The 26,981-nt window shown below is 37.9% G+C and overlaps 1 protein-coding gene across 3 annotated transcripts; it reads left to right on the forward strand.

The window, feature by feature from the left end:
- The first annotated feature begins 3,478 nt into the window (after positions 1 to 3,478).
- Positions 3,479 to 22,650, forward strand: ARL6 (ARF like GTPase 6). 3 transcript variants are annotated; one of them, XM_085240094.1, is made up of 9 exons: positions 4,180 to 4,529; positions 5,048 to 5,081; positions 5,520 to 5,670; positions 8,077 to 8,138; positions 11,526 to 11,594; positions 14,392 to 14,486; positions 18,019 to 18,148; positions 19,357 to 19,412; positions 21,966 to 22,650. In XM_085240094.1, the coding sequence occupies exons 3-9, from the start codon at positions 5,548 to 5,550 to the stop codon at positions 21,989 to 21,991; spliced, it is 561 nt and encodes a 186-aa protein (XP_085096220.1). In that variant the 5' UTR covers positions 4,180 to 4,529; positions 5,048 to 5,081; positions 5,520 to 5,547; the 3' UTR covers positions 21,992 to 22,650. The 3 variants fall into 3 exon arrangements, with proteins under 3 accessions (XP_010720164.2, XP_085096220.1, XP_010720170.2); XM_010721862.3 differs by lacking the exons at positions 4,180 to 4,529; positions 5,048 to 5,081 and adding an exon at positions 3,479 to 3,627; XM_010721868.4 differs by having other exon boundaries at positions 4,180 to 5,081.
- Positions 22,651 to 26,981: the final 4,331 nt, after the last annotated feature.

Below are 26,981 nucleotides of genomic sequence, written 5' to 3' on the forward strand. Positions count from 1 at the left end.
ATATCCTTATCAGTATCCTCCAGAAACCACTCTTTCTTTAAAGACCCCAGATCACAGTTGTTTTTCAGCTGCTTTTTTTCTTCTCACAAAGATATATTTGAATAATGATGACTACCTGTAAGTGAATCTTCACCATCCATCTCACAGAAAAGCAACTTTGGCACTGTGCCTCTGAGTTGTATCTTCATCGGTCTGAACCTGTGTCGCATTGCACACAGCAGGCAAGGTCTACTAATTCTGAGAGACTGAACATTCCATAGCTGGTACTGTGACTGCCCCACTGTTCAGAACAACTTTTTTTCATGCAGTTTATCTCCCACACGTGCTCCAAGCACATTTTTTCTTTCTGTCTTTTAGCCGGTTTATAATAGTATTGCAGGAATAGCCATGAAATAAAAACCTTAATATACTGATTTTGCAGACCCAAGGGGAATTTACATTAGAAGTGAAGTTATTATTTTCTGAAAAGTGGCGTTACCATTTTTTAATTCTATTCCTATGATAATACAATGTTCCATGTAAATTCTCATGTGCTGGCATGCCTACGAGTTAATAGTGTAATAGAATGCTCAGCTCTCAACATTAGAGTGTTTTTAAGGTGAATTGCATTACATATGCCATCTCTTTGCAGAAAGAATATGGGGTTTGGCAAAGCTACCTGCTGAGCAACATAATAAGATTTTTGTACAAAGTACAAGTTACTGATTATTATTGTATTTTATTTTTCTATGATTTCCTAAGAGGCATTATCAGGTCTTACAGATGGGGTAAGCCTGTTTATTAAGATATTTATTAGCAAATAAAAGTTACAGTACTGGTGTTATTTTTGAGTTAATGGTGTTTGTTTTGCCTTAGGTTATTAATATAATGATACACAGTGAAGCCTGTCATACATGATCATGCAAAAGAAAAAAGAAAAAAAAAACAGCTGCTTAACACAGGGTGGTGTACTAATAAAGATGGACCAGCAATATGTTCTAACACTTGAGATGCTTCAGGGTGTTGTGTTTTTTTCTGCAGCAAAAGAATGCTTAATTATAGTGGCCTCTCCTGTGCTTACCACTGAGCACTTATGCTCTCATGTACACTTTTTCAAAATGCATATACAGTTAACAGTGTTAGGAAATACTATATACCTTAAAAGCTTCAAACAACAGCACTCTCCCCTGCTTAAGAAACACTATCTAGCTGAATTTTTAAAGATTTTAATTTGCTATTAAGATTTTGCATTATAGTTCACTCTCTTTACAGTGGTATTATGTAAGTAATACCAAGGTAAGAGACAGGGATTCTCAAAGAAATAGAGCCCATACAAAATAATCAGAATATAGCCTTAAAAGGACAATTAACCCTTCATTTCACAATGTCATATGTGTGCAATATAAGATCCACAGAATTATATGTATATTAATAGAAAATGAATGTCATATGTCCAATATCTATTACATGTTGCATATTTTACAGGGGAAGAGTTTTCTTACTTGGGGTGCAACAAAAAAATGAATATTTCATTTTAGATTTGGCTCCAGAAACGCCTTTGCTATTCTCATCTCTATTGAACTTAGAACTAGTTCTATATACAGACTTATTTTGGTATAAAACAAGGAGGAGATGAAACTTCCTTCTAACACACACTTACCCCCACTACCTGATTACCCTGGCATTCTGGGGTGCATTAAGAAGAGCGTGTCCAGCAGGTCAAGGGAGGTGATCCTCCCCCTCTACTCTGCCCTGGTAAGGCCTCATCTGGAGTACTGTGTCCAGTTCTGGGCTCCCCAGTACAAAAAAGACAAGGATCTCTTGGAGGGGGTCCAGCGGAGGGCCACAAAGATGGTGAAGGGCCTGGAGCATCTCCCCTATGAAGAAAGGCTGAGTGAACTGGGTCTGTTTAGCCTTGAGAAAAGAAGACTGAGAGGGGACCTGATCCAGGTTTATAAATATCTGAGGTGTGGCGGCCATAGCGGTGAGGCCAGTCTCTTTTCAGTGGTACGTGGAGACAGGACGAGGGGAAACGGACATAAGCTGCAGCATAGGAAGTTTCGCACGAATGTGCATAAGAACTTCTTCACGGTGAGGGTGACGGAGCACTGGAACAGGCTGCCCAGGAGGTTGTGGAGTCTCCTTCTCTGGAGATATTCAAGTCTCGCCTGGACGCCTACCTGTGCGACCTGGTGTAGGGAACCTGCTTTGGCAGGGGGGTTGGTCTTGATGATCTCTAGAAGTCCCTTCCGACCCCTACAATTCTGTGATTCTGTGATTCTGTGATTAGCCTTTGGAAAATGCTTGGACTCAGAGGTTCATTGCGACATTTATATCACTTGGTTTTCCTTGAGTAGCTCATGATGTCATCATTATTAGGGATCTCATCATTCAATCAAAACCCTTCTGAGCTTGGGCAAGTCACGATTGCCATTTACCCCAGGCCTTTAATAATAATGAAAGCAACAATGAGACTTAGAAAGCCAAACAGTACACAACATGTCAGCAGTATTTTTAACCTTTCAATTTTAATGTGAAGCACGTTATGACTAGGAAGATTTTTAAGCAGCTGGTTTTTAAGAACTGTGCACATTGCTACCAAACAGCTGTTACTCCTACTCTCCCTCCTCTCCCCAAGGCACCAGTTAGGATAGTAGTCTGAAAGCACAGGTGAAACTAGATTACAGTTTATTGCAACAAGGGATGAAGTTCTGTGAAGGAAAATTGCCTCTTCAAAACTAGGAACAGCACAGACACTTTGGGATGGAGGAGAAGATGCGTGCTGTCCACACCTTGCTCACTGCTTTTGTTTAAAAGTAAAATACAAACCCAAATAGATGTTTTATATCTGGTAGCACAGAAATAATAGATTATAACAAGGGGATCGAAGGGGTCTGAGGTGTTGGCTTGCACTGTACATCTGTGAAAAATAAGGATGGGATCAAGTGCTGAGCTCTTCCCACCATCCATTTCTTCCCAACCTTGTAGGGTCTCATTAGGGTCTGCAGTAGAGGGTATCAACCTGAACGCTGGGGGAACACGAGCAATCTTTAAGGCCTACCAATTCCTTGAACCGGTGAGACAGTGAGAGAAACTCATGCTAGCAGTTCAGTTAAAAGCCTGATGAGACTTTCTAAGGATAGCCAGAGCGGCCTCTCAGTGTCTAAGGGGGGGCTGTAAGAAGGCATGGAACAGACTCTTTAGCAGGGTCTGTGGTGGCAAGACAAGGAGAAATGGATTCAAACTGAAAGAGGGGAGATTTAGACTGGATATAAAGGAAAAGGTATTTTTCAATAATGGTGGTGAGGCAGTCGTACAGGCTGCCCAGAGAGGTGGCGGACACCCCGTCAGCTACGGCATTTAAACATAGGTACGTGGCAGGAAACAGACTGCATTTTAGTTTCAATCTGCCACGTTTTTTAAGCCACTTTAAGCCTGTACACCTAGAACTCAGAACCACTACGCATAGCTGCGCTACGCTGCTCTGCAAAACCGAAAGCAACCAGAGGCGCCTCCACGGGGTGGGGCTTTGAGTGGCGCTGAGTCGGCGCCAACTGCGGGAGTTCCCCGGAAGCGGCGTTGGTTACCACGGCAACGGCGCAGGCAGCGGCGGCGGGGCTCAACCCGGCCGACATTTCGTAGGCCGAGGTGTGTGTTGCGTTGGGGGAGGGTTGGAGGCTGTGCGTGCCGGCGGGTGGGATGGGTTAGCTTTTTATGAGAGAAAGGGAGGAAGCTCGGTTCTACCGCTTCAGGGCTGCCCTCGGGGCGCAGCGGCTCGCACTTGCTGCCTGTTATCCGTGAAGCTCCGATCGAGAGCTGTGCTGAGGGGGCGGGTTTGGCAGCGTCTTCCCGGCTCCGGCCCTGGGTGCCGGGCCGCTCTGGACTCTCCGTGGGGGAAGCTGCTGCAGCTTCCCACCATCGTAGGTAGCATTGGCTGTGCCGTGCCGCTGCAGCATGGTGATGGGTTGTTCTAAGTGTAGCTGCGAGGTTCTCTCCTTCCCAGCTCTGATGTCTGCTGTCCTCCCAGGCCTCAGAGTGAATGTGATAGATTGCCGGAGTTAGTTTGTCTTACTGGGGCAAGCGGCGAGTTTTGAACAGACTGAAATATTTAGCAATGGAAAACGTAAATACAATTCCTCTTCTTGCATTAGTCTTCCTTCAGCATCTTCCACGCTGTTCTGCAGTCTTCAAGTTGTGGTTTGCTAGCAGAGCTTTGTACTTTATACTCCTGTATACTTTACAGGAGCTTCTGCACTTGAAGTTATATGTTTTGGAGAGCTGCTGCTTTACCCAGCGATTAATACTGGGTTCATCTCCGCATTACAGGCTGTAGCAAGTCAGCTCAAAAATGTAGAACAGTTGGGGAATGTTTCCTATTGGAAACTTTCTGATTTTATTTTGCAGATCTTACCTCTAGAGTTTATAGATGAGGGTTCAGATTGGACTAGAAAGTAATGCGTTCTCAAGCAGGGGGTTACTTGATAATAAATAATAACTTTAATCTGCCTCCAGTGTTCATATGTATATTAAAATAAGGAGTTGGGCATAAGGTAAGTGGAGTTAGAAGGAAACTAATTGTGAGGTTTTTTCTTTGAGGGTATAGCTATAGGTAACATCAGGCTTGTTTAATCTGTTGCACACAAAGCTGTTCTAGGTTACCAGCATAGCAGCTTCCTCTGGTATTAATTAAATGCCTTGTTACTGAATGTGTCACGGTTGTTTGATTTCAGCTCATAGGGGAAGTTGTTCTCAGAGGATTTGATTCGGGGTAGACATGGCTTATCCTCTTAGCAGAGTGTGCACAACCGGGCACTCTGTGGGAGGCATGATGGAAGTTCATAGAATGCAGCTGCCCACTGCCTTGGGTCAGTGTCATGGCAGGAGCTTTGGCTTCCAGGTGACACATAGGGGAATGCTGCATTGTCTGCTTGCTGTGTGCTGAACCTGGTATAATCAGGGTTTCTATTTGTGGCTTATGGGATCTCAAGTGACACGTGCTAACGTCAACAAAGCCCATTACAATTAGAGTTTGAATTGAATTGACAGAGTGCGCTCCATTTGCTTCCAGGTTCAGCAACTCATATTAACAGGCACTGAAGAAGGTAAATATTGTTTTGCTTTGTTGTGTAAGTTGTGATGACTGAGAGACTGTGGGCAGTTTGAAGTACAGTGTGCTTTACTCCCCTTCTGTGGGTTGAGTGGCAGGTAAGGAGGTGTTGGCGTGGTGCCGTTAGTGGGGTTGCTTGGAAGCACCACAGAGTTGCTGTCCAGTGAATTGAGGACGGTGCCTTTACATAGACAGGGCTATAAGCAGCCGATCTCGTTCGTGTGAGGGCTTCTTGGCTGTAATCAGCTTATGGTCCATTTGCTTAGCATAGCAAGGGAACCTGCTGCAATGGTGTTTGTGCAGAGTCTTATTGCTGTTGCCCTTTGAAAAGTGTAAGGGCTTCTTATCCACATGCCCACTTGCTGTGCCAGTGCTGCTGTCTGCGTCGCCCTTTTCCAACAGCTATTCCCTCCTCGTATCTTCTGATCAACAGGTGATCCGTGTGTGTTTGACCCAGAACTATGGGACTGTTTGACAAGCTAGCAGGGTGGCTTGGGCTGAAGAAAAAGGAGGTTCATGTTTTGTGCCTTGGTTTGGACAACAGCGGCAAAACAACGATCATTAATAAACTTAAGCCTTCAAATGTAAGTAACCTATCTTGTTTATTGTTAATGTTTTACTGAGGAGCTGTTGTCTGTATAGCTGGTTTTTTCGAGCTGCTATATTGAATGTGATCATGGAAAAAAATGTAAAGTTCTTTTATTTAGTACTGTAGAACAAACATATCGTAAGAGTTACAAACTAACTAAAACTAAGTGCAAGCAACCACATGCTTATTATGAAAATGTTTACCAAGAAACCAATATTGTTAATGGTCAAAAACCCCTCAGTCAGAAAGGGTTTGTGATTACTGAGGATCTGAAACGCTTTTCTTAAGTCACTTAAACGTTAGAGAATTTCACTTAGGATTGATGTGCCAAATGTTGTGGATTAAAACACTTGCTTACCAACTTATATTTATTATTTTTCAAGAAGACTTTAAATAAAGCATGATAAATGTAAGCAAATACATCACCAGTAATGGAATAGTAAATAGTGGGAAGATGAACAGTAGCTGGTGATTTCAGTTTGAAGCAGAGTAGCTTCCAAAGCAACATTTATGCTTGCAGTTCATCCAGTGAAAAGTTTTTGCTGGGCCAGTTAGCGTGTCCAGCATTCTGGGCAAAATTTAAAGGAGGCTTCCCTTGGTTTCAGATATGTTTATGGTGGAGAAATAGATCAATATTGATGGGGATGTTCAGAGGCAGAGGTCTGTGTATCCTCGAGTTTGGAATGCTGTGAGTTTTTTGTTGTTTTTTTTTTTTAATTTTTTAAAAATTTTTTAAAATTTTAAAATTGCTATTTAAATCAGGACACAGCATTTATTTTTTTAACTTCCATGGAATTTTTCTTGAAGAATACCCCTGGGCCTTGTTTAAATATGTCACTTCATAAAGAGTCCGCTACTCTTCAGACTATGACATTGCTTACTGCCTGTTGCCAATTGTTTGAGGGAATTGCTACAATTTGTATCAGGCTAATTGTATATCATTTTTGAGATGTTCATTTTAGCAGGATTTTATGTCATGTATTAAGCACTAAATTTTCCTAACCAGAATTGAGAGCTGACTTCAAGGTTTATCACAGCAATCAGTATACGAGAAGGTTCTGAGGGAATTACTCAAGTAAATAGAACTTATTTCTTCTTTACTTTACTGTAAGTCATGCAATGGAAGTTTATTTCTGAATTTTTTCATCTAATGAGATGTTTTAGGAGGGTGGCTTTGCATACAACTTGTGGAAGTCTTAGCATTGCAAGACAGGGCAAATTCTCAACAGACATCGTTGGATCAGAATTTATGAAATTGGTTTTAGGAAGTCCAGATGGCAGATGATTTTGAGCTCTGGATCAGCATAGTTCTTAAGAACAGCTGCTACCTTGCTGTAGGAGCAGTCTGTCTATTAGCTGGCAAGTGAAGTGTTTCTCTGCCTGCCTGCAGTTGTTTCTGCTGGGCCTTGTAAATACGTCTGAAATAGTAGAGGTGTTATTTCTGTAGCAGATTTTTCTCTTGTTGAAAAGAACTGTCAACTAAGCTGTTTATGATGGTGAAATACCACTGTCATAATAAAGCTGTGGGTAGATGAATAAACTAAGCTGTTTCCCTTGTATGTGAGGAATCAACTGCTTTAATAGAGTTTTTAACAAGGGGCTCTAGGAAATTTGTGAAAGAATTGTTCATTGCTTTCTCAGCTCTATAACTGAAGGATCTTTCTGTAATCTAAATGTGACCTGTCGTCCTGTTCAATATTACTGCTTCTGAAAGGAGTTATTCTGTTGTACAAACTCAGATGATAAGTTAACTTTGGCAGCTTAGCAATGAACCTGATTACCAGTCAGATCTACTGATGATGCTTTACATTTTCCCCATTCCTCCGTGGCAAATGGTGATTTCTTTCAGTGATCTGGTAGTTTGAGTAGAGCTATGATTGGGCAGTTGTGTAATGCCTGCTGTATTCTTATTGGTGTCAAACCAACTCCTCCAGCCTAGTGGTACACATTGAGTACTGCTCATCTGGTATTTAGATAGAAATATACCCTCATTTATCAAAGAGACATGGGGTATTGTACAGACTTGTTCGTGTTAACCACGTATTTTTAGTTTTGACCTCAGTTGCAGTCTTTACACTGTTATCTTCCATTTATTAAAGAAATAAAGATGAGTTAGTTACTGTCCACACGTACACACACAGCCTAACATAAAAGAGTGAGATCTCACTTCTAAGGCAAAAACGTCTTCCATCTGCAAGGCCTTTGTCCAGTTGCATCCACTGCTTTTTCAAGAAAATGCAAAACCTTGAATATACAGTATCTGGATTTATAAAAAGCTTGTGGTTAGCATTATTTACTTTGTATTGGGAAAAATAGATGTGTGATGTATTGATGTTTTCAATAGAATTCAATATTTACACTTTTCCTACCCTGATTTTGAAATCTGTACTTTCCTTTCAAGGCTCAAACTCAGGACATCGTTCCAACAATAGGATTCAGTATAGAGAAATTCAAGACATCCAGGTAATGGATCCTTTAATTTTCTCCTTTTTAACTGTGGTAATTAATATATAGTATTTGGACTTGCATCACTCTTTCAATGTGATGTAATTGAATATAATTGGTGGTGGTCTAATGAAACGCTGTGCAGTTTGCTATAATGTTGTAGCATCCAGAAATCATAATCACAATTCAGCACTGGTAGTGGTAGAATATATTCTGTTTTTTGCTGCTATAGAAATAGCAAATATAAACAAAAGTATATGTGAGCATTTAATTTCTCTCAAGGGTTTGAGAGTGGAGCAGTTAAAATCTTCAAGAGAGGCAGTTGCTTAGATGATAACTTGTATTCCATTCAGTGCTCTCACTGAAGAGGCTCTGAAGAGCTTGCAGACTAATCTCATTAAATAAAAAATGGTGGTCACAGCCTTAGCAATGTAAAGATGGCAGAGGCAAAGGTCAGGAAAGAAGTTATTGATTGAGTGAAGGCCAAGCTATTAGGAAAGCTGAGATATGTGAAAGTGATGTGGTGAGACAGATATTTCAAGGAGGTAATGTTAGATATTATTCTGTAACCTTCACAGTATTTTTTTAATGGGTGCAGTCAATATGCAAGAAAATTATTTCTTCTTTGACCTGATGTGTGGGATTGATGGGTTTCCTATTTTTACTGGAGGCTCACAGCTGGGTTCTTTCCCAGTAAAGCACATAAGACAGGCTTTGGGTTTGGCTGTGTGTGAGTTTAAATCTTAATCTTTATATTGCTTTCCTTTAGTCTGGTCCTGTAATAGGAGAAATGATCTGTAATTATGCAGTGTAGATCTAAAAAAAAAAAAAAAAAAAAAAAAGAAGCTCTTGAATCTTCTGTTGTGATTGAAACATACTTTAAGAGTTGCTAAGAACTAAGGCAGTTAGTCTAGAACTTGATCATATCAGGATATAGATTGGAAAGGATGTTTTGGGATCTTCCTTTTCTGGAGCTCCTTGCTTTGGTATTGTCACCATTCTGGGAGTTATCTGGGACTTCCCAAGCCATGAAAACCTAATTTTGTTTTCAGTATTGCTTCTGTAGTCATTTCAGAAGTGGATCAGAGTTTACTTGTAGTGTTACATTGGTTTTGGGTTTCATTTTTGGGTGAACATCACAGTTGCAAAAGACTTTCTTTTGTAGCTTGGTCACCTGCAGTAACCTATTATTACCAGAACGTGATGTTTTTCTGAAGTTGGAGTGTTTGGGGTTTTTTTGTTGTTGATTTCATAAAGCTGTTTTTGCCTACAGAATCCTTTTGATGCTATTTGTGTCTGTGTTGTGACAGAATTCAAGATAGGTTTTGGAATTTAAGATGTGACTCTTCTGAATTGTTTGAGGAGAGTCCCTTGAGAGGTGGTACTGAAGGCCAAAGGTTCCAAGAAGGTTGGATATTCCCTAAGAAGCAAATCTTAAGGCTGTAGGAGCTGGCCATCCCCATGTGTGATAAGATGAACTGGCAGGGAAAAAGACTGGTGTAGCTATCAAGGGAGCCTTTGCTGAGATTCTTGAGAGGAGAAAAAGAAAGCTTACCATCTTTGGAAAAAGAGGCAAGCAACTTGAGATGAGTATGGGAATGTTACCAGGACATGCAGAGAAAAAATTAGAAAAGCAAAAGCCCACCTAGAACTTATCTGTCCACCATTGTAAAAGATAACAAAAAAAAAAAACTTTTGTAAATACATTAATAAAAAAAGGAGGGCAAGGAGCATCTCTATCCTTCATTACCACCAAGGATGAGGAAAAGACTGAGGTATTCAAAGCCTTTTTTGCTTCTGTATTTAACAGTCATTACAGTTATCTTCAGGTTACTCAGCCACCTGAGCTGGAAGACAGGGATGGGGAGCGGAATAAACTTACCATAACTCAGGAGGAAACACTCAGCAACCTGCTACCCCACCTAGACTGTCACAAGTCCATAGGCCTGGATAGGATCCACCCAAGGATACTGAGGGAAGTGATGGAAATGCTCACCATGCCATGTTCCATCATTTGTCAGCAGTCCTGGTCAACTGGAGAGATCTCATTGGCTGGGGACTTGCAAATGTGATGTCCATCTACAAAAAGTGTTGGAAGAAGGATCTGGGGAAGTACAGTTAGCCTGACCTTAATATCATGAATGTCATGAAGCAGATCATCTTAGGTATGATTATCCAGCATCGGTAGGACAACCAGGGGATCTGGTCTGGTCAGCATGGATTCAGCAGGTCCTGCCTGACCATCCTCATCTCCTTCTATAGCCAAATTGGAAGGAAGGGATCTGGATCAGCTGTATTAATGAACTGAAACCAGTTGTTTGAGGTTCAACAAGACCAAGTGCCAGGTGCTGCACTTTGGCCACAACAACCCCTACAAGGCTGCAGACTTGGGGGAGAATGGCTGGGAAGCTGTGTGGCAGAAAAGGATGTGGGAGTGTTAGTTGACAGCTGGCTGAACATGAGCTAGTGGTGTAGCCAAGAAGGCCAACGACATCCTGGCTTCTACAGAAATAGTGTAGCCAGCAGGACTTGGGAAATAATTGTCCCTCTATACTTGGCTCTGGTGAGGCCACACCTCAAGTACTGTGTTCAGTTTTGGACACTTCACTACAAAGAAAGACATTGAGGCCCTGGAGCACGTTCAGAGAAGGGCAACAAAGCTTGTGAAGGGTCTGGAATACAAGTCTTAGAAGAGCAGGTGAGGGAGCTGGGATTGTTCAGTGTGGAGAAGTGGAGGCTCAGGAGAGACCTTATCACGCTCTATAACTGCCTGAAAGGAGGTTGTGGCAAGGTGGGGGTTTGCCTTTTCTCCCAGGTAACAGCAATAGGATGAGAGGTAGTGGCCTTATGTTGTGCCAAGGGAGATTCAGGTTGGATGGATATTAGGAAAAAATTTCTTCTCAGGAAGACTGGTGAGATGTTGGAACAGGCTGCCCAGGGAGGTGGTGAAATGTATTGAAGAACCATGTAGATGTGGCACTGAGGGACATGGTTAGTGGGCATGGTGGTGATGGACTGCCGGATGGACTGGATGATCTTCATGGTCTCTTCTAACCTTAATGTAAATAATAGTCAGTATTAATGTGGTGAAAGGAAAGGCTGAATGGGAGCTTATTTTGAATTCAGTGCAACTTTTCATAATTGATTTAAGCAGATAATAAACGTGTTTTCTGTTGTGAAATATGGTAAGACCACATAGCTAAATAGGGTAGATGGAAGACAGGTGCAGTATCTGTCTAAGTAGGGGTAGATGGAAGGTCCATCCAGGTATCCAAGTATCCAGGTTCATTTTTGAATCTTTTGCAGATGGTTGGGATTTTAGTATTTTGTTTTGTTTTTGTCAGAGTAGCAAAGAAAATAGATTGATTTTGTTCTTTGTGTCTGATTTTCTTCTTTCCTTTGCAGTTTGTCTTTCACAGTTTTTGATATGTCAGGCCAAGGCAGATACAGAAACCTCTGGGAACATTACTACAAGTAAGCCTATTATTTGTTTTAAAACCTTACTGTTCATATTGGCATGTACATTATTTAGACAGAAGTCTAATTACATTTAGTGTTCAAAAATGATTCAGAGAAGACTTATGCCTTGGGTTTGACAGGAGGTTGTTGTAGATAAAAGCAATTCTTTAAAAAAAATAAGAAGAAAAAAGAAAAGGGTCTTTTGTACACTGTTAACTAATGCACTCAAGGGAACATCTTGTTACCACAGAGACTAGGAGATCATGCTGTAGATGAGGTTGCTCTTTCTTCTATAAAATTTCAATCCTGTAAGAAAGCACCGAGGTAAATTAGTTTTTTTGCTTTTCTGTTCCTCTGTAGGTAAGAGACTTTAAGACTCAAATACCATTGGCTGGTGGCTGAGGGTGTTTTTGGTGGTGGTGATGGTGGTGTTTTTTTTTATCTTAGGATCCTCAGAGAATGAGATATTACGTCTAAACCAAGTATTCTTTCTTACTTCACCAAAATAAGTCTTATTTATTAAGCAGGATATTTGCCATACTTTATGTAACTTTATTCATGGACTAATATTCACGGAATGGCTTGGTTTGGAAGGGACCTTAATCCTTTTGTTCCAACCCTCCTGCCACGAGCAGGGATACTTACTGCTAGATCAGGCTGCCCAAAGAAAGCCCCATCCTTGAACACCTCCAGGGATAGGGCATCCACAACTTCTCTGGACAGCCTGTTGCAGAGATTCACCACTCTCATAGTAAAGAATATCTTCATAATACCTAATCTAAATCTAGTTTAACTAGTATTCTGGTTTAAAACTGTCAATCCACTGCGTACCATTGAAAAGATTTTCTCCTCATCTTTCCTGTAGGCCTCCTTTAGGTATTGGCAGGCCACTGTAAGGTCTCCCATCAAAACCTTCTCTATAGGTCCATGTCTCATATGAGGGGCTTGGGAGTTGATGCAGTACTCAAAGAATTGCCTTATTTGTAGAAGACACTGTTGTCTTTTTTTTTTTTTTTCTTTTAGTTTCTAATGAAATTTGAAGATTCATTTCTGTTTTTTCATTGTTCTGTAATATCTGCTGCTGACTTATATGAGATGAACATTATTAAATCATGCATACTGGTTGTATTTTCAGTTCTGGAGATTATAATGTTTAATTTGATAGAACTTGAGGTATTCTTTAATTGAGGATTAATGCTTCATCTCGTTTTCACACAAAGAAATATATTAGCAGTTCAAAAACTTGCATGGGCAAGAGATTTTTCATTGTTGTTCATGAATTAGTTGTTTTTCCCAGAAATTTTGGATTTCAGTGATGTCCTTAGACTGCTCTTAAAATGCCAGTTGAGAGCTTCACAAGCAACTCATTTTTCTCACTGATATATTTATACAGCAAGGTACCCTTTGTGAAGCATAAACTGTTTTGTTTTTTTAATGTTAATGTGAAGGGAGTTTCTTAGATAATGCTGACAGTGAAATGTGCACTCATATCTACTTCTGTTCTTGACCTAATACAGGAGTCAAGTATTTAAGATTAACTTCTGCTAAAAGATTTATAAATAATTATATACAATATAGTTGATGAAGTTAAGCTAGATTTAATTATGCAAGAACAGCCAACTTTAGCAGTTAATTCTGATTAAGTACTTGTATCTAAATAGTTGCCTTAAAATGCATAAAGCTTTCCCTTTTCCTGTATTTGGCTTGAAGCTATTTTCTAGCATGTCCTCAAAGGGCACATCTTAATTATTTGAAAACTCTTGTGTTCTTATCACTGCCAGCTGTTTTTCAAATTATTTTTGTAGTAAAGATGTACTGGAGTCTGATTGTTCTAGACAAATGTTATATGGTCATTAAAAATACATAAGCCTTTTCAGATTATATTCAGAAGCTTTGTTTACTGTTGAAGTTGTTCTGTATCTCAGAAAATAAGGAACATTCTCATACAGTCTTAGACAAGACAAGTTATTCCTTTTGCAGTAAGCCTAAGACTGAGGGTTTTTTTGTTGTGTTCTGATTGAAAAACAAAGAATGATGGGGCTGAGTGAAGAAATACCTTGTAATGATCTCAGAAAAAAAATGTAAAACAAAAGAGAAATAAGTACTGCATTAAAATGGAAATTAAAAATACTTTCTGTGGGTCTCCTAAAGCAACTCACCTGTATTGTTCAAACTTAATTTTGCTTTCAAACAAGTCTCAATAAATGAAATACGAAGTCATACAACATCAGTAAAATGCTGAAATCATGAGCTGAATTAGCATATACTGCCAGCAAGTTGTCGTAATGATTTGAAATAGTTGAAAATGTTCACTTCTTGTTCAAAAGCAAAAAAGATCTTAATGCAGACTGTTATAAAAGTTAACTAAATGTGCCTAGTTGTTAAACACATGGACATGCATTTTATCTTTGGAGAATGCTCAATTTTTTATTTATTCTTTAAATGAACTTCTTTTAGTGTAGGAAACAAAAGGGTTTTTACAAAAAATCTTTCTTGAGTGTAGCAGTTTTGATTACATTCTCACAGTTTGTTTTTCAACCTGGTGATGGTGAAATCAGGATTTCCAAAGGATCTGTTCTGTAGCCTGAGCCCTGCACAAGTCATGCAGCTCATGTCTCAGACGAATTTATGCAGGTTACCAAAAGGTTGAATTTCAGAAATAGGGCTGGATTCAAATGTTAATGGTAAATAACAACAGATAATGAGAGGAAAAAATTGGGTTTGTTTGCCTTTTTTGGTGTTTCTTCTGAAGCCTTAATCACAGTCTGAGAGAACCTATAATTTGCCTCTTTGCTCTTTTTATGTTATGCAGAGAAGGCCAAGCCATTATTTTTGTCATTGATAGCAGTGACAAATTAAGAATGGTTGTGGCCAAAGAAGAACTTGACACTCTTCTGAATCATCCAGGTGAGGAGACCTCTTTCCCCTTCTGTCTCCATATTGTTATATTGTAGTAAGAACAGCCCTTCTTATCTGACACATTCTGGATATCTTACAAATATTTTAGATGTACATGGATACTAGAATGAGAATGATGGGCTTGAGTAAGTCTTTGGGATTGTTTTTTTGTTTGTTTTTTGTTTTTTTTTTGTATCCTTATTGAGTTTTACAAACTGATTATACCTAAGCTGGGTACAATGAGTTGGACTCATCTCTTGTTAATGCGCACATAACAAAAATGGCACTGGTTTGAGGAAGAACTGATTTTAACCTCTTGGAAGCTAGAGTACTGCCTGTATGTGGTGATCAACATACACACCAAAAAATTTGCTTTTCTGATTTATTTATTTATTTATTTATTTTGTGAAGATGGCTAATTCCTTTAATGAAACTTTCCTTTTTTTAAATCTCATCTTTTTTTTTTTTTTTTTTTCCTGATTATCCTTATTTCTGGTTATCATGTATATAATTATACCAGACAGTTTCAATTGCTTATAAAAGGATAAATTGGATGGAAGAAGAAATGTGGGAATTTGTGATAAGGCACTTGTTTTTGAGGGTTTGTTTGTTTACTCTGAGTCTGCGTTCTTTTAAGTTCTGAGATCAGTCAACTCTTCCATTATTCACTTTTCCATATATGGAATAAATTTGTGTATTTCTAAGCAATGTGCAGTTTGCAGTTTTGTCTGGCTTTCAGGATAGGTAGTTGCTCTGAGCAGCTGGAGTGTGAGACTACACGCAGGAAATTTGAAGCAAAATTGTACTGCATTTTCATGTTTATTTAGCTAGTAGAGCCTTAACTTGTGGAGTCACTTTGCTGGCACTAAAAAGGAGAAGCTGGCTTCTTTATTTCTAACCGAGGATAGTGATATGTGGCAGGAGCAAATGTGTTGCTACAGTTCTATTTTCCATGCAAGCTGCATCTAATACATGAATGGATCAGCAAAGATGTGGCAGCTAACTGTGTGTGAGCTGACTGAGCCCTCTTTCACGTTCAGCAGTATGGGTTACTTCAAATGCATGCATTGAAATGACAGCCTTGCAAAGTTCAGGGGAAGGGTAGAGGTGAACCGAGGGCTGAAGGTGGATTACCTATGGATTAAGGAATTTTGTAACAAAGCAGGTATTAACCACATCTGTAAAAAGGTGATTCTGTAGATAAAATGGAAACCATAGAAAACCGAGGATGAGAGTTAAAGACTGCGATAGTATGTTGTGAAGATATTAAGGCTGAAGATATGCAAGCTTAGGTGTTTTGTTTGGGAATTAGCAGGTTACTAACACTGATCTCTTATGTCAGATCTGTTCAGTTCTTGATAAATTTGATGTCCTCTAGTTTTGAAAGATCATGGCTGTGGCTACCTAGAATATTCCCTGGAACTGAGAACAGACAATTCTATATTTTTGCCTTGGAGCAGCTTAGGTCAAGTGCAATAGTAGTGTTCTTGTTTTATTGTTTTGGATTTTATTAGGTCTTAAGAGAAGCAAAGCATGTAATGTTTGATAAAAGTGGATTTTAACTGAATTTTAACTATTTAAATGATTTTAACTACAGCTGTTTTACTACAGTAATCATAGAATAGTTTGTGTTGGAGGGGACCTTTAAGATGATCTCATTCCACTCCCCCTGCTATAGGCAGGGACACCTCCCACTAGATCAGGTTGCTCAAAGCCCCATCCAACCTGAATGCTTCCAGGGAAGGGACATCTACAACCTCTCTGGTCAACCTGTTCCAGTGCCTCACCACCCTCACAGTAAAGAACTTCTTCCTAATATCTAGTCTAAATCTACCCTCTTCCAGTTTAAAGCCATTTGTTCAACTCTTCCTCTGCATATCTTGCTTATTGCTCTTCTTTGCTTCTGCCTCTGCAAACCTTGGCTCAAATGTACATGTTTATTTAAAGTTTAAATGCATGCTGGTTAACAACCTCATGTAGATTCCAGTCTCTGAAAATTTTAGGTAACCCTTTAGTATAACAGGAAGTTCCATCTCTTTTTGCCAGGTTTTATCTAAAGAGGTTAAGTGAAAGGGAACGTATAATGTGAAGTGTTAATGGTGTTGGAAGTTGTACTACTTGGGACCTTTGTTTCATGGATCAGAACCATTTCCTTTTTACTTGTAGAGGATACTGTCCACAAACATATAACAACTTGTTTAATGATCACTGTTATATTATTTTGTTTATTAAACTTGAGCATTTTGCAGAATCATAGTCTTTAGATTACCCATTTAGATGTTGACTCTTGGGTCACTTGCCCTCCAGCACATGTTTCTATATAAAGAATATTGAATGTATAGAAATTTCATGTTAGTTAAAAGCTGCCCATTGCACATCTGTGGTGTTTGAGTTTTCTTAATGTGTTAACTTGTAACAGTTTGTTACAAGAAAATGTTAGCTTTCCATTAGTAAACATCAAAAGTTGGAGGGGAAGTGGGAGGTGTGAATGTGGCATAGTTGGAAGTAATGTAATAAGGTAGGAAAAATATAAATGTCTGTGGCTATCTTATTTAGCAAACAACTAAAGGATGGGTAGGTGTCTGCCACCTTCCCTAGCAGGGTCAGCAGACTTACGTTTAAGGCTCCAAATAAATCCTTCATTTGTTTCCTGTGTGAAGCATCCTTTTCCTTATACTTCCTAAGAAATAGAATATTCACCAGTTTTTTAAAAGATCTTTTCCTATCAAGAATTCATTGACTCAACTCTAGATTTTTGGTAATCCTGTAATTATCTTTTTTTTTTTTTTAATAATGTGAAAAATTCTTAGCATTGATACTAGTAATTTTTTTGCCGTTTTGTTCTCTTCAAGCTGACAGATGTATACTTTGATTCCTTGCAATGGCTCTTTTACCTTTTGTGGTAATCAAAGGCTTATGCTTTTGCACACATGAGTATGCTGGAGATTGGCATTGTACCAAGGTCATTGGTTTGCTCTGTGGTTCCCATTGCTGACTGAGACAAGCTTCTGGAAGTGAAGTCTTAGTTCAAGTGAAAGTGGGAGAAGAGGTGCCCAGATAGATGTGCACATCTATTTCCTGTTTAATGATTTTTTAAAGAAAGCCAGGGATGCTCTCCAAGATGTTATAGGATAATGCAGACTATTTGTGTGATTCTGCTTTTGGGACGATATGAATGAATGCAAATCATTCTTACCATCCATTTTGCATATCCAGACTTCACTAAGCAGAGACATGTAGTATTTTTAAGGAGCTGTTTGGAATCCTGCTTTTCTTCACCAGCAATTTATACATACAGCTTTATATAAGGTAGAGGGAGAGGTGGGTGGAAGATCCCAAAGCTTCCCAGAAAGTTTGTGGGCATTCTTTAAGCATGCAGCAGAGGCCACGTGACCCAACAGCAAGCATCTTGGTAGGATGCAGTCTTCAAAGAGTGGCAGTTACAGGTGAGCAAATTATCTTCTTTTATCATTTGTAATTTCTTGCTTGCAGAGATAGTGTTGCATATTGTCATGGTAGTTCTACTTCTACTCACTTCTAGATATTAAGCACCGTCGACTGCCTATTCTTTTCTTTGCTAACAAGATGGACCTCAGGGATGCAATATCATCTGTGAAAGTATCTCAGTTATTATCATTAGAAAACATCAAAGACAAACCTTGGCATATCTGGTAAATTTTATTTTTATTTCTTCATTTTTATTGGTGTTAATTTTTACATTCATATTCTAGCACTCTCATGCCACTCTTCATGTAATACTAACTAAATAAGCCAGATAAAATGCTGTGCTGCTATATGTGGAAAGAGTAGCACCATTACAATACTCGCTGTGAAAATTCTTTTAAACACACAATGCTTTCACGTAGACCATGACTTGAAGATTTTCACAAGAGATCTGTTACCCAAATAATGAAATAGAAAACTTCACGGAGCTCAAAATGTTCTTATCAGAAGAGTAGCTGCAACTATTTTTGCTGGGAAGTAGAACTATTGTATTTCCTTTTCTGAAGGATGTAAAGATTTCCTATAGATAAAACACTTTTGTCTGTACACACAGAGAAGGGGAGAGGAAAAAAAAAAAAAAAACCTCTTTCATAAGTGCTTTACAGGTGTTAGATTTTTGTTTTCCTGAAGATCTCAGATATTATGAATTAAAAGTAAGATTAGCAGCTAAACGCTGCTGAAAAATAAAATGTTCATTTATGCCCTTTACTATTAAATTTGATTTACCTGGGTGTTATTTTGGGGTCCCAGCTTTACACTGATGGATTCTCAAGCTACTTGAAAAATAATTTTACAGATAACAACAGTAACAGCGCAGACTTGCTACTCAGCTAATTTCATATGCTGCAGAATGAGGAGCCTTAAACAGTTGCACCCTCTTAGATTCTCACTTCTCATGGCAGCTTGATTTTCTTTATTTTATATATAAAGACAGTTCTAGGGTGTATAGTAGTCTGACAGCTTCACAGTGTGTAGAAACTGCATGGGAAGAGGGACAGAGCTACTTCATTTACTGTCTACAGTAACACTGATGTATCTTCTACATCATTGTCTGCAGAGGGTTCTGCTTAAGTGTATCTGAAGCAGAACAGTGTGGTTCTCCCTTGTGTAGGTGCTCTTCCACAGCCCCTCATTTTCTAGGAATGATTCCTCAGCCTGAAACTAGAGTAGTTTCTCAAAATAAAATTGACCACATCTTAAAATGGTGTTCCCACATTAGGAATGCACTCTAGAATACATCATTTGAGAAGCAGTCTTCTCCAGGTGAAGTAAACTGAAGTGTAGTTTATGCTACTTTGCACTTCTGAAAATTACAGGTTTAGTGATGAAAATGGTGTTATTGCAATATTTTCATTATTTGATTTGTTTCTTTCAGTGCCAGTGATGCTCTTAAAGGAGAAGGTTTGCAGGAAGGTGTGGACTGGCTCCAAGGTATACTGTTCTGTACATAATTATTGCTCTGTTTTCATTCTGTTAAACTATTTGATATTTTTTTTTAAAGTTTTTTCTTTATTTCCTTTGTTTTCTTTCTGTCCAATTCTGCTGTCAGATCAAATCACACAGTGAGTATTGATGCTCTATCTCATACTTATCTTTAATTTATCCCCCTGATATACACACAAAGATCATATCAGATCCTCTGCCAAAATACAGTACGAAACATTATACATACTCTCGCAAAAAGGGCAAAACTATTTCTTGCAAAAATAATGATACCTGGTGCTCTTGAACTTCAATTTGTATAGCAGTAACTGAGTTTATACTTGAATTTATTCTTACCTTCCTGTCCCAGTTTTCCGTATCTTGTTGTATATTTGGAAACAATGAATAAACAGGTTAGAAAAATAAATACACTGCTTTTGGTCATTCAACTTCAGTTCTTTAGCTAGTTTAGGTTAAAAGTATTCTGGTGTATGTAGACATTCATAACTACATAGAAAATAAGGGACCTGGCTTAGACGATATCTTACATACAAACTCTCAATTGCAAACTTGGGTTTTTTTGCTCTGTATCTCCTTATGTTGCATATTGGTAAGGATCTGGTCTCTTTTGTCCTCCCATGTACAGCTAAATGTATAGAACAGTGAACTGTGGTATTGTTCCAATTTTAGCTCCGTCTGTCTAATGTACATTGTTTTCATTGTAAATGCATTACATAGTGTAGTATAATCTGAGAAGAAAATGTGTGTGAGATGGTTTGTCTGGCTAAGTGTTCTGTGCTGTGGTAGCCACTAGATGTCAGCAATGTACCAGATTCATTGCCATTAATTTCCTTAAAAGGTGCAACTAAATATATACCATTGTACCTGATTGTCTCCACTTGTTCGTGGATACTGTTAGAAATGTTTCATTTTATTACATTTTAAGGAATAAAAACGTTTGATAATCTTTTCAGGGGAAGGGATGCTGTCTGAGAGTAGTCTTCCCAGAGAGATTTGCTGCCCAGGAGAAGAAAAGTTATGCATCCTCTAATATTTAAAAGAATTTTGTAGTGGAGAAGCAGCATCTTACTATGGAACCTCCTTCACTGTCGTTTTGTATCACAGAGAATAGATTCCAAATCATGTATTTCCTAATTGTAGGCATATTTCTCATTTTGTAGTCTCTTCTTGTTGTTTCCTGGGCCTCTACTTGTCTTTGAGGAAAATTCTATTTCAGTCCAAATTTGGAGCCAGCGATTTTGTACATCACATCAAGCTACTTAAATGCACTGCCATAAAATATTTAGACAAGCATCTGAGGTGCTTCTACGTTGTATAGGTAGATTTCTAAGCTCTGAAAGCAAGTAATTGTACTGTTGTTTATGTATAAAGCTCTTCATAGCTATTCATTTCTCGTGGATAGCTAAACTTACTAATTTTCTGAGCTGAAATTCTTCTGGCAAAGATTTTACCTAAAAGAATAACCACTAGCTCTCATCTCAGTCCTCTCTAAAAGCTTAAGTGGGATTAAGTTTCAACTTGGTGGTTATACCTTCGTTGGATGAAGAATAAATTTCAATTCCAAGAATCAATTTCTACTACAGTTCTGCCCATTTCTGGAGCACTGAAAGGGAAAAACTGGAACAACTCAAAGTTATGTTGGTACTAAAATCCTGTTTTTTTGGATGTCGTAAACTTAAGTGAAGGAACAGACACCTGTTTAATGAAATGTAGAGTACTTTTTCTTAACAGCAATACTTTTCTCAGTTCCTTTTTCCAGACTCGTTTATGGGTCTTTTGCAGCTCTTCATAGGTTTGCTGATTTGAGAAGGGACAGATCTTGCCCTTTTTTCCTCAGCAAATGCTGATGTTGCTTATTTTCACATTTTATAATGGGGATTTTTATTGCAGCACCGTATCATCAGTAAGGTTAAACTAGCCTGTCTCATGCTGGTCTAAACATAGCTCTCATTCCCTACTACTGCTTGTAATTAAACTGTGCTGACATCAACATTTTATAATGGGAATGCAATATATTTATGCAAACGAAGAGAACGTTTGAAGTAAATTTGGAAATGGCAATCAGGCTCTCTGTATGGAGAAGCATGGTTACTGAGAGCAAGGATGTTTCCATGTGAATTATGCAAAAACAAACTTTGGTGTTCATGGCTGTTGGGGATTCAGTACTAGTTTGATTATGTGGAAACTGTAATGTGTGCAAGGAATTGAAATGTGTATTTCATAATTTTCAGACTTGTTTTTTATTAGAGTTCCTTCATAAGCTAGTAAATGATTTAAAAAAATGGATTATGTGAAAGATTATTCCTGATTATCTATATTTGGGGAAAACTGCTTTGCTATGGAGGAATATCAGTACTGGATAACAGAGCAAGCTGAAAACTGCAACAAACTGCACTGTTCTCCCCATTTTAACTACACCAAAAATATCTATTGACATTGTTCTGTAACATGGACATATTGGGTTTATGTATTCAAAAAGTGAAATGGAACAATTATTCAGCTTACTTGTTGTTAATACTAGATGTTTCTTTTTCTTAACAGATCAGATGCAAGCAATGAAGACATGAGAGATAAATAAAAGATTTATGGTGTTTTCTCTGCTGCTTTGTTAGCAACTGACCAGTTCTTGGAAAGGAAGAAAGGCTTAAAGAAAATGGAACACTTCAGCTAAATATTCTGTGATGATTTGTTTCCTTTTAGTATCTCTTCCAGAAAAAGTAAATATAGATAACATAGTATCTCAGGTACACACATCCATGAATTAAATTGAACTGTGTGATGGGGGAGCATATTTAAAACCAAAAATGTGTAAGTAATAAGCATCTGCATTCATTTGAGTTTCTGGTGATAATTAGCCATGGGGCAGTACGCCACTTCTGGGGGGAAAACAACTTTTGAACAAATGGGAGTATTTATATTCCTGAGGAAGAGTAGTCAGTACTTCCTGAAATGAAACTATACGAAATACCTAAAATAGAGTTCCTACAAACAGTAGGGTTTTTTTAATTGAAAGTTTTGACATTGAGATTTTTTTTCAAGTAACGATCTGCAGTAGACTACAAGAAGAATATTTTGAGGTTAACGTGAGTTCACATGTTAAATGCAGCTTTTACAAATGACTGCAGATGTTTTAAGGAATTTCTCATTATCAAATGTTACAAGCTTTTTCTGTGCTATGTCATGGTTGTATTTGCATTCCCATCAATAAAACTTCAGATATACGACATGTCATGTTTTTGCTTTTTTAGACATAAATATGTTCATTGATGGTCTCGATATCTCGACATGATAGAGAAATTTGCTTTTCAGATAATCTCATTTGGATTTTTTGTCCATTTTTAAATGCAAATAGGATTTTATAATAAAGCAGTTACCTCTTTTTTTTTTTTTAATTGCATACAATTCATCTTTCTAATAAGCAAGACTGCAGTTTCAGGTGTTTATGGAGCATATGACTGAAAATTATATTTTGAAAATACAGTTAAGAGGCACTAGTCTACTAGATCACTAAAATTTAATATGTATTATACCTGTCTTGTGCATAAAAACTATTTTACTTTCAAGAATGACTTTAATAAACTTTCTGACTTCAAAGATACACTCTAGGTAACAAATTAAGCCTAGATATAGGCTATAATAGCACTTTATTTTTGTCATGCCGCCTCTTCCCATTTTAATGCCTATTCCCATTATTCCCATGATTTAATGCCTATTCTGATTAACAGGACAACTTGCACTGGGAGTGATGAAGGTGATTCTTTACTGTATTTTGCTCCCACTACCTGATTACTGTGGGAGATGCAATATGTAAGGGAAAAAGTTTTTGCAAAACCTATGTTAACATTTAAAACACAGAAATGTTCTGTAAGCAATGCATTTTATGGCTCACTTAATAGAGGAATATTTGGAGCAAAGGGAACTACCTGAAATGGTAAAACTTTCAAGTATTTTCAGCTTTATTAAACAGCTAATTCTAAGTCACTTGCTCTGCTCAAAGGAATGCTTACTGTAAAAATCTTTCTTACAGGATACGATTTTTCTGACAGTTGTTTGTCATGAAAATATTTGATCTTGAGGCCCGTTTCTGTGCCACCTTTGGCCTTCTGTCAACTCTGCATCTCAAATGTACATAATTAAATATGAAAAAGGAAAACTCATGTATAACTCTGAGAGGTTTTACTAACTTGGAATTTTGTGGCAAATAACTTTTGGTTTACTTTGCATTGGATATTATGGTAAAAGTACTTGTTGGAAGCATTTTTTCATAGTATAAATATTTTGTAATTACAAAATAATTCTGGTTCACTTAAATGACTTATTTAAATGAGATATTTAATTTTAAGTTGGCATTATTTTTTTTCTCTACTACAGCAAGATTTGAATTCTTAAATAAAACCTATCTCCATTTCTGCTTTTATTGAATTTTATTCTGTACATGGACCTTAATGTCTTGCTGATAACTTCCTACTTATTTATATTGGACCACACAAAGTACTGTGTTTTTCTTATGGATTGCCTTTATTTTCATGGGAAGCTGTTTGAACTTAGAGCTTTGTTCTTTCACCCACAAATCTGAGGGAAGTACCCTGTTACCTTCTACATTTTGCTTTCCGATGCAGTTAGTAAGCTCTTTGAAAACAGCATTTACGTTGGTTATGATGATTACTGTTCCTCCTTTTTTTTTTTTTTTTTTTTTTTTTTTTTTTCCTCCTTTTTGGAACCTCAGTAGATCTTTGTGTTGGACGGAGATTTCTTTGAAGAAATGAGAATGAGGATGTTCAAGTGTTTCCTTTTTCCATTACTGATTCAGCCATCATGTGTCTCTTAGAGCATTTATGATCGTTCTGTGCAATATAAAACTGCATTTTTTCTCAACGTTACCATACCTGCCAGGTTCAGTGCAAAGTTGAAAGGTAATAGAGTGACAGAAAGACTCTCTGAGACCCTTTGATCTTGACAACCCACACAATGTGATGCGCTGTTGCTTCTTTGCTACATATTTATGAATTTTCTTAAAAATATGCCTGATCACGTATAAAACTGTATCGCGTATTTAATTGAAACATTAAGAAGTCACTTATGCATGCAAAGTGCTGCCTTTTACATCTCCTCTTTACAAACAAGGAATAATCAAGGCAATGTGTGGATCTGAATTCTTTCTAGCTTTGCCTCTGGTACTCGGGACACAAGTCCCTGGGAATTTTGTGTCTTTAAACCTGTAGTTACTTGCAGGTACATTGAGATTCAGCATGGCCTGATGACTCCTGGGCAATTTTTCTGCTAAACAGTGGATTTCTAAGATCAGGTTGTAAATGTAATGGATCCATCTTTTATCCTTGCAAACTGTAGTAATATGCACCTTGTTTTTTTATGTACTAATGAGAAAAATAGTCTGCTATGAAAAATTAGACATAGCAGATCAGTGGCATTGCTTAGTTGTCTGCAGGAAGGCATTCTGGTGTGATAATACAAGGAATGGTAGCATTGTATTTCAGTGCCTCCTTAAAAAAGCTATCCAAATGCCTTGCTGTTTCTCCTAGAAAACAGGTCGTCGCTTTGAAGCTGTAACTATGAAATAACTTTTTGTTAACAGTAAGCCATAATAATGCTGATTCAAAATATTTGTCCTGTAGATAACATTTCTTATGTGAAGTTGGATCTAAAAAATAGAACTTCCAAATGATTGCTCTCCTTATCATTTGTCATCTATTTCTTTAAATCTTTCTGGCTTGCCTCATTTCTGTTGCACAGAAATCCTTACAAATTGTGCTCCTAAACTTTCTGTTCTGCTCCTTTTAACTTGATCTACGTCAGAGGACCTGCCTTTTTTTTTTTTTTCTCATTAAATTATTCAAGTACTATGCTAGTGACACTTTGCAGTTCCTTCCCTGTTGTTTCTTTTGAGAAACAAAACACATAATGAGAGAAGATCATAGGAGATTGGAATAGAAAAGCAAGAGAGGAAACTATTGAGAAAAGACTTCAACTGTTCTCTTTTGGAAAGGTCAGGAAAAGTTTGCTCTGGAAGGTTACTTTGGTATGTCCTGATCTTTTATTGTTGCTGCTGAACAGCCCATACTTGACTGCCTAATTTGTAAAATGTGCTGTTACTATGCCAAGGTACTGTCTAATCAGATTTGGGATTTAAGTGCAGTCTTTTAACAAGTAAAAATGCCAAGTGCTTTTAATAATATTCCATAACCATATTTCAGCTCTAAGGCTCTGTAGCTCTTGTCACAGTAAGTTACATCATGAAAGCAACTGTTGGTGTGAACCAACATTTTATAATTAATTTACTAGTGTTCAATCAATTGGATTGATGCTTAATTGGCCAGATATTTCTATCCACGTGAAGTTCTGCTTGTTTTCAAGAGTACGGTGCTACAATGTTCTGTTCCAGTGGATGTCAGAATCTCTCTATGAAAATCTGCTCTGTTTACTTCTTCCATTTTTCTAACAATTGCATGAAACTCACTCCCACTACCCTTTTTCAGAATTGATCTTTAAAATGAAAGGCTGATAACATTTTTTTTTTAACCATTAAGTGATCTTACGTCTTACAAAATAGTTTTCAGAAGATGAAGTTGTATTGCAATCATTTTACTCGGATATCAACTCACAAGAGAGTGTAAGTTCTCTATGATTCATTGGACACCTTTGAAAATCAGGTGAACTCATTTAGTAAATGAAATGTACACTTAGAAACTTCATATTGGGCAGTCTTTTTAAAAAACATCTTTGGAGATCAGCAAATAAATTGTTTTAGCAAGATAGTTCTTGAACCAAATGGAGTTCTCTGAAGAGTTGCCTCACTGTTCTCATTAAAGGGAAGGAAAGGGTAGTAAGAAAAGGTTGGAGGAAACTTGGATGTGTGGAAGGACCTTGTGTAGGCTGGAGTAGTCATGCTAATGCTAAAGAATATTAATGAAGCCCAAGCCTCTTGAGGCTCAGTGAAGCAGCCATGTTAATTGAAGTGGATGTTTGGCAGTTCAAGCTCCTTAGTAAAGAGCATGGCCCTATTACAAAACTGGTTTTGCAGACCAGGATAGTTGTTGCTGAGGACCTGATGTGCACAATCCATTCCTCTCTGAGGTTTCTTCAAGCCTGGCTCTTTTCTGGCCCTTCAGTCTGAGTGCCTTTGAGTTACTGGCTCATATTAGATGGACTCTCCATTTCACAGTATAGTTTAATAAAAAGATAATTGTTTGTGTGCTTCGAGCCTATATTGCATTGTAAACAAAAGCATTAACAGTGGGAACAGTCTTCAGAGTATCTCTTGTGATCTGAACTAAAGCACTAGTATGGGTGCATCTATCTGGACTCAAAAGACAAAGGAAGATTTTAAAGCTGTTTAAAACACGGAGTTGAAATCATATAATAGAGCTCAGGCAGAGATCACCAGAGGCCATGTTACCCCCACAATAATTCTAGTGAAATGTCTGAGAATAATACAATAGCTTGTGGTATGGTACAGTCAGAACTGGGAAAATTCCTTCCACTTACAGAGGATACAGCCATTGGATAAGCTAAGTGGCATGTAATGATTTCAGTTTAGAC

This window comes from Meleagris gallopavo, chromosome 1 (assembly GCF_905368555.1).
Source record: "Meleagris gallopavo chromosome 1, MGAL_WU_HG_1.1, whole genome shotgun sequence".
NCBI classification, from domain to species: domain Eukaryota; kingdom Metazoa; phylum Chordata; class Aves; order Galliformes; family Phasianidae; genus Meleagris; species Meleagris gallopavo.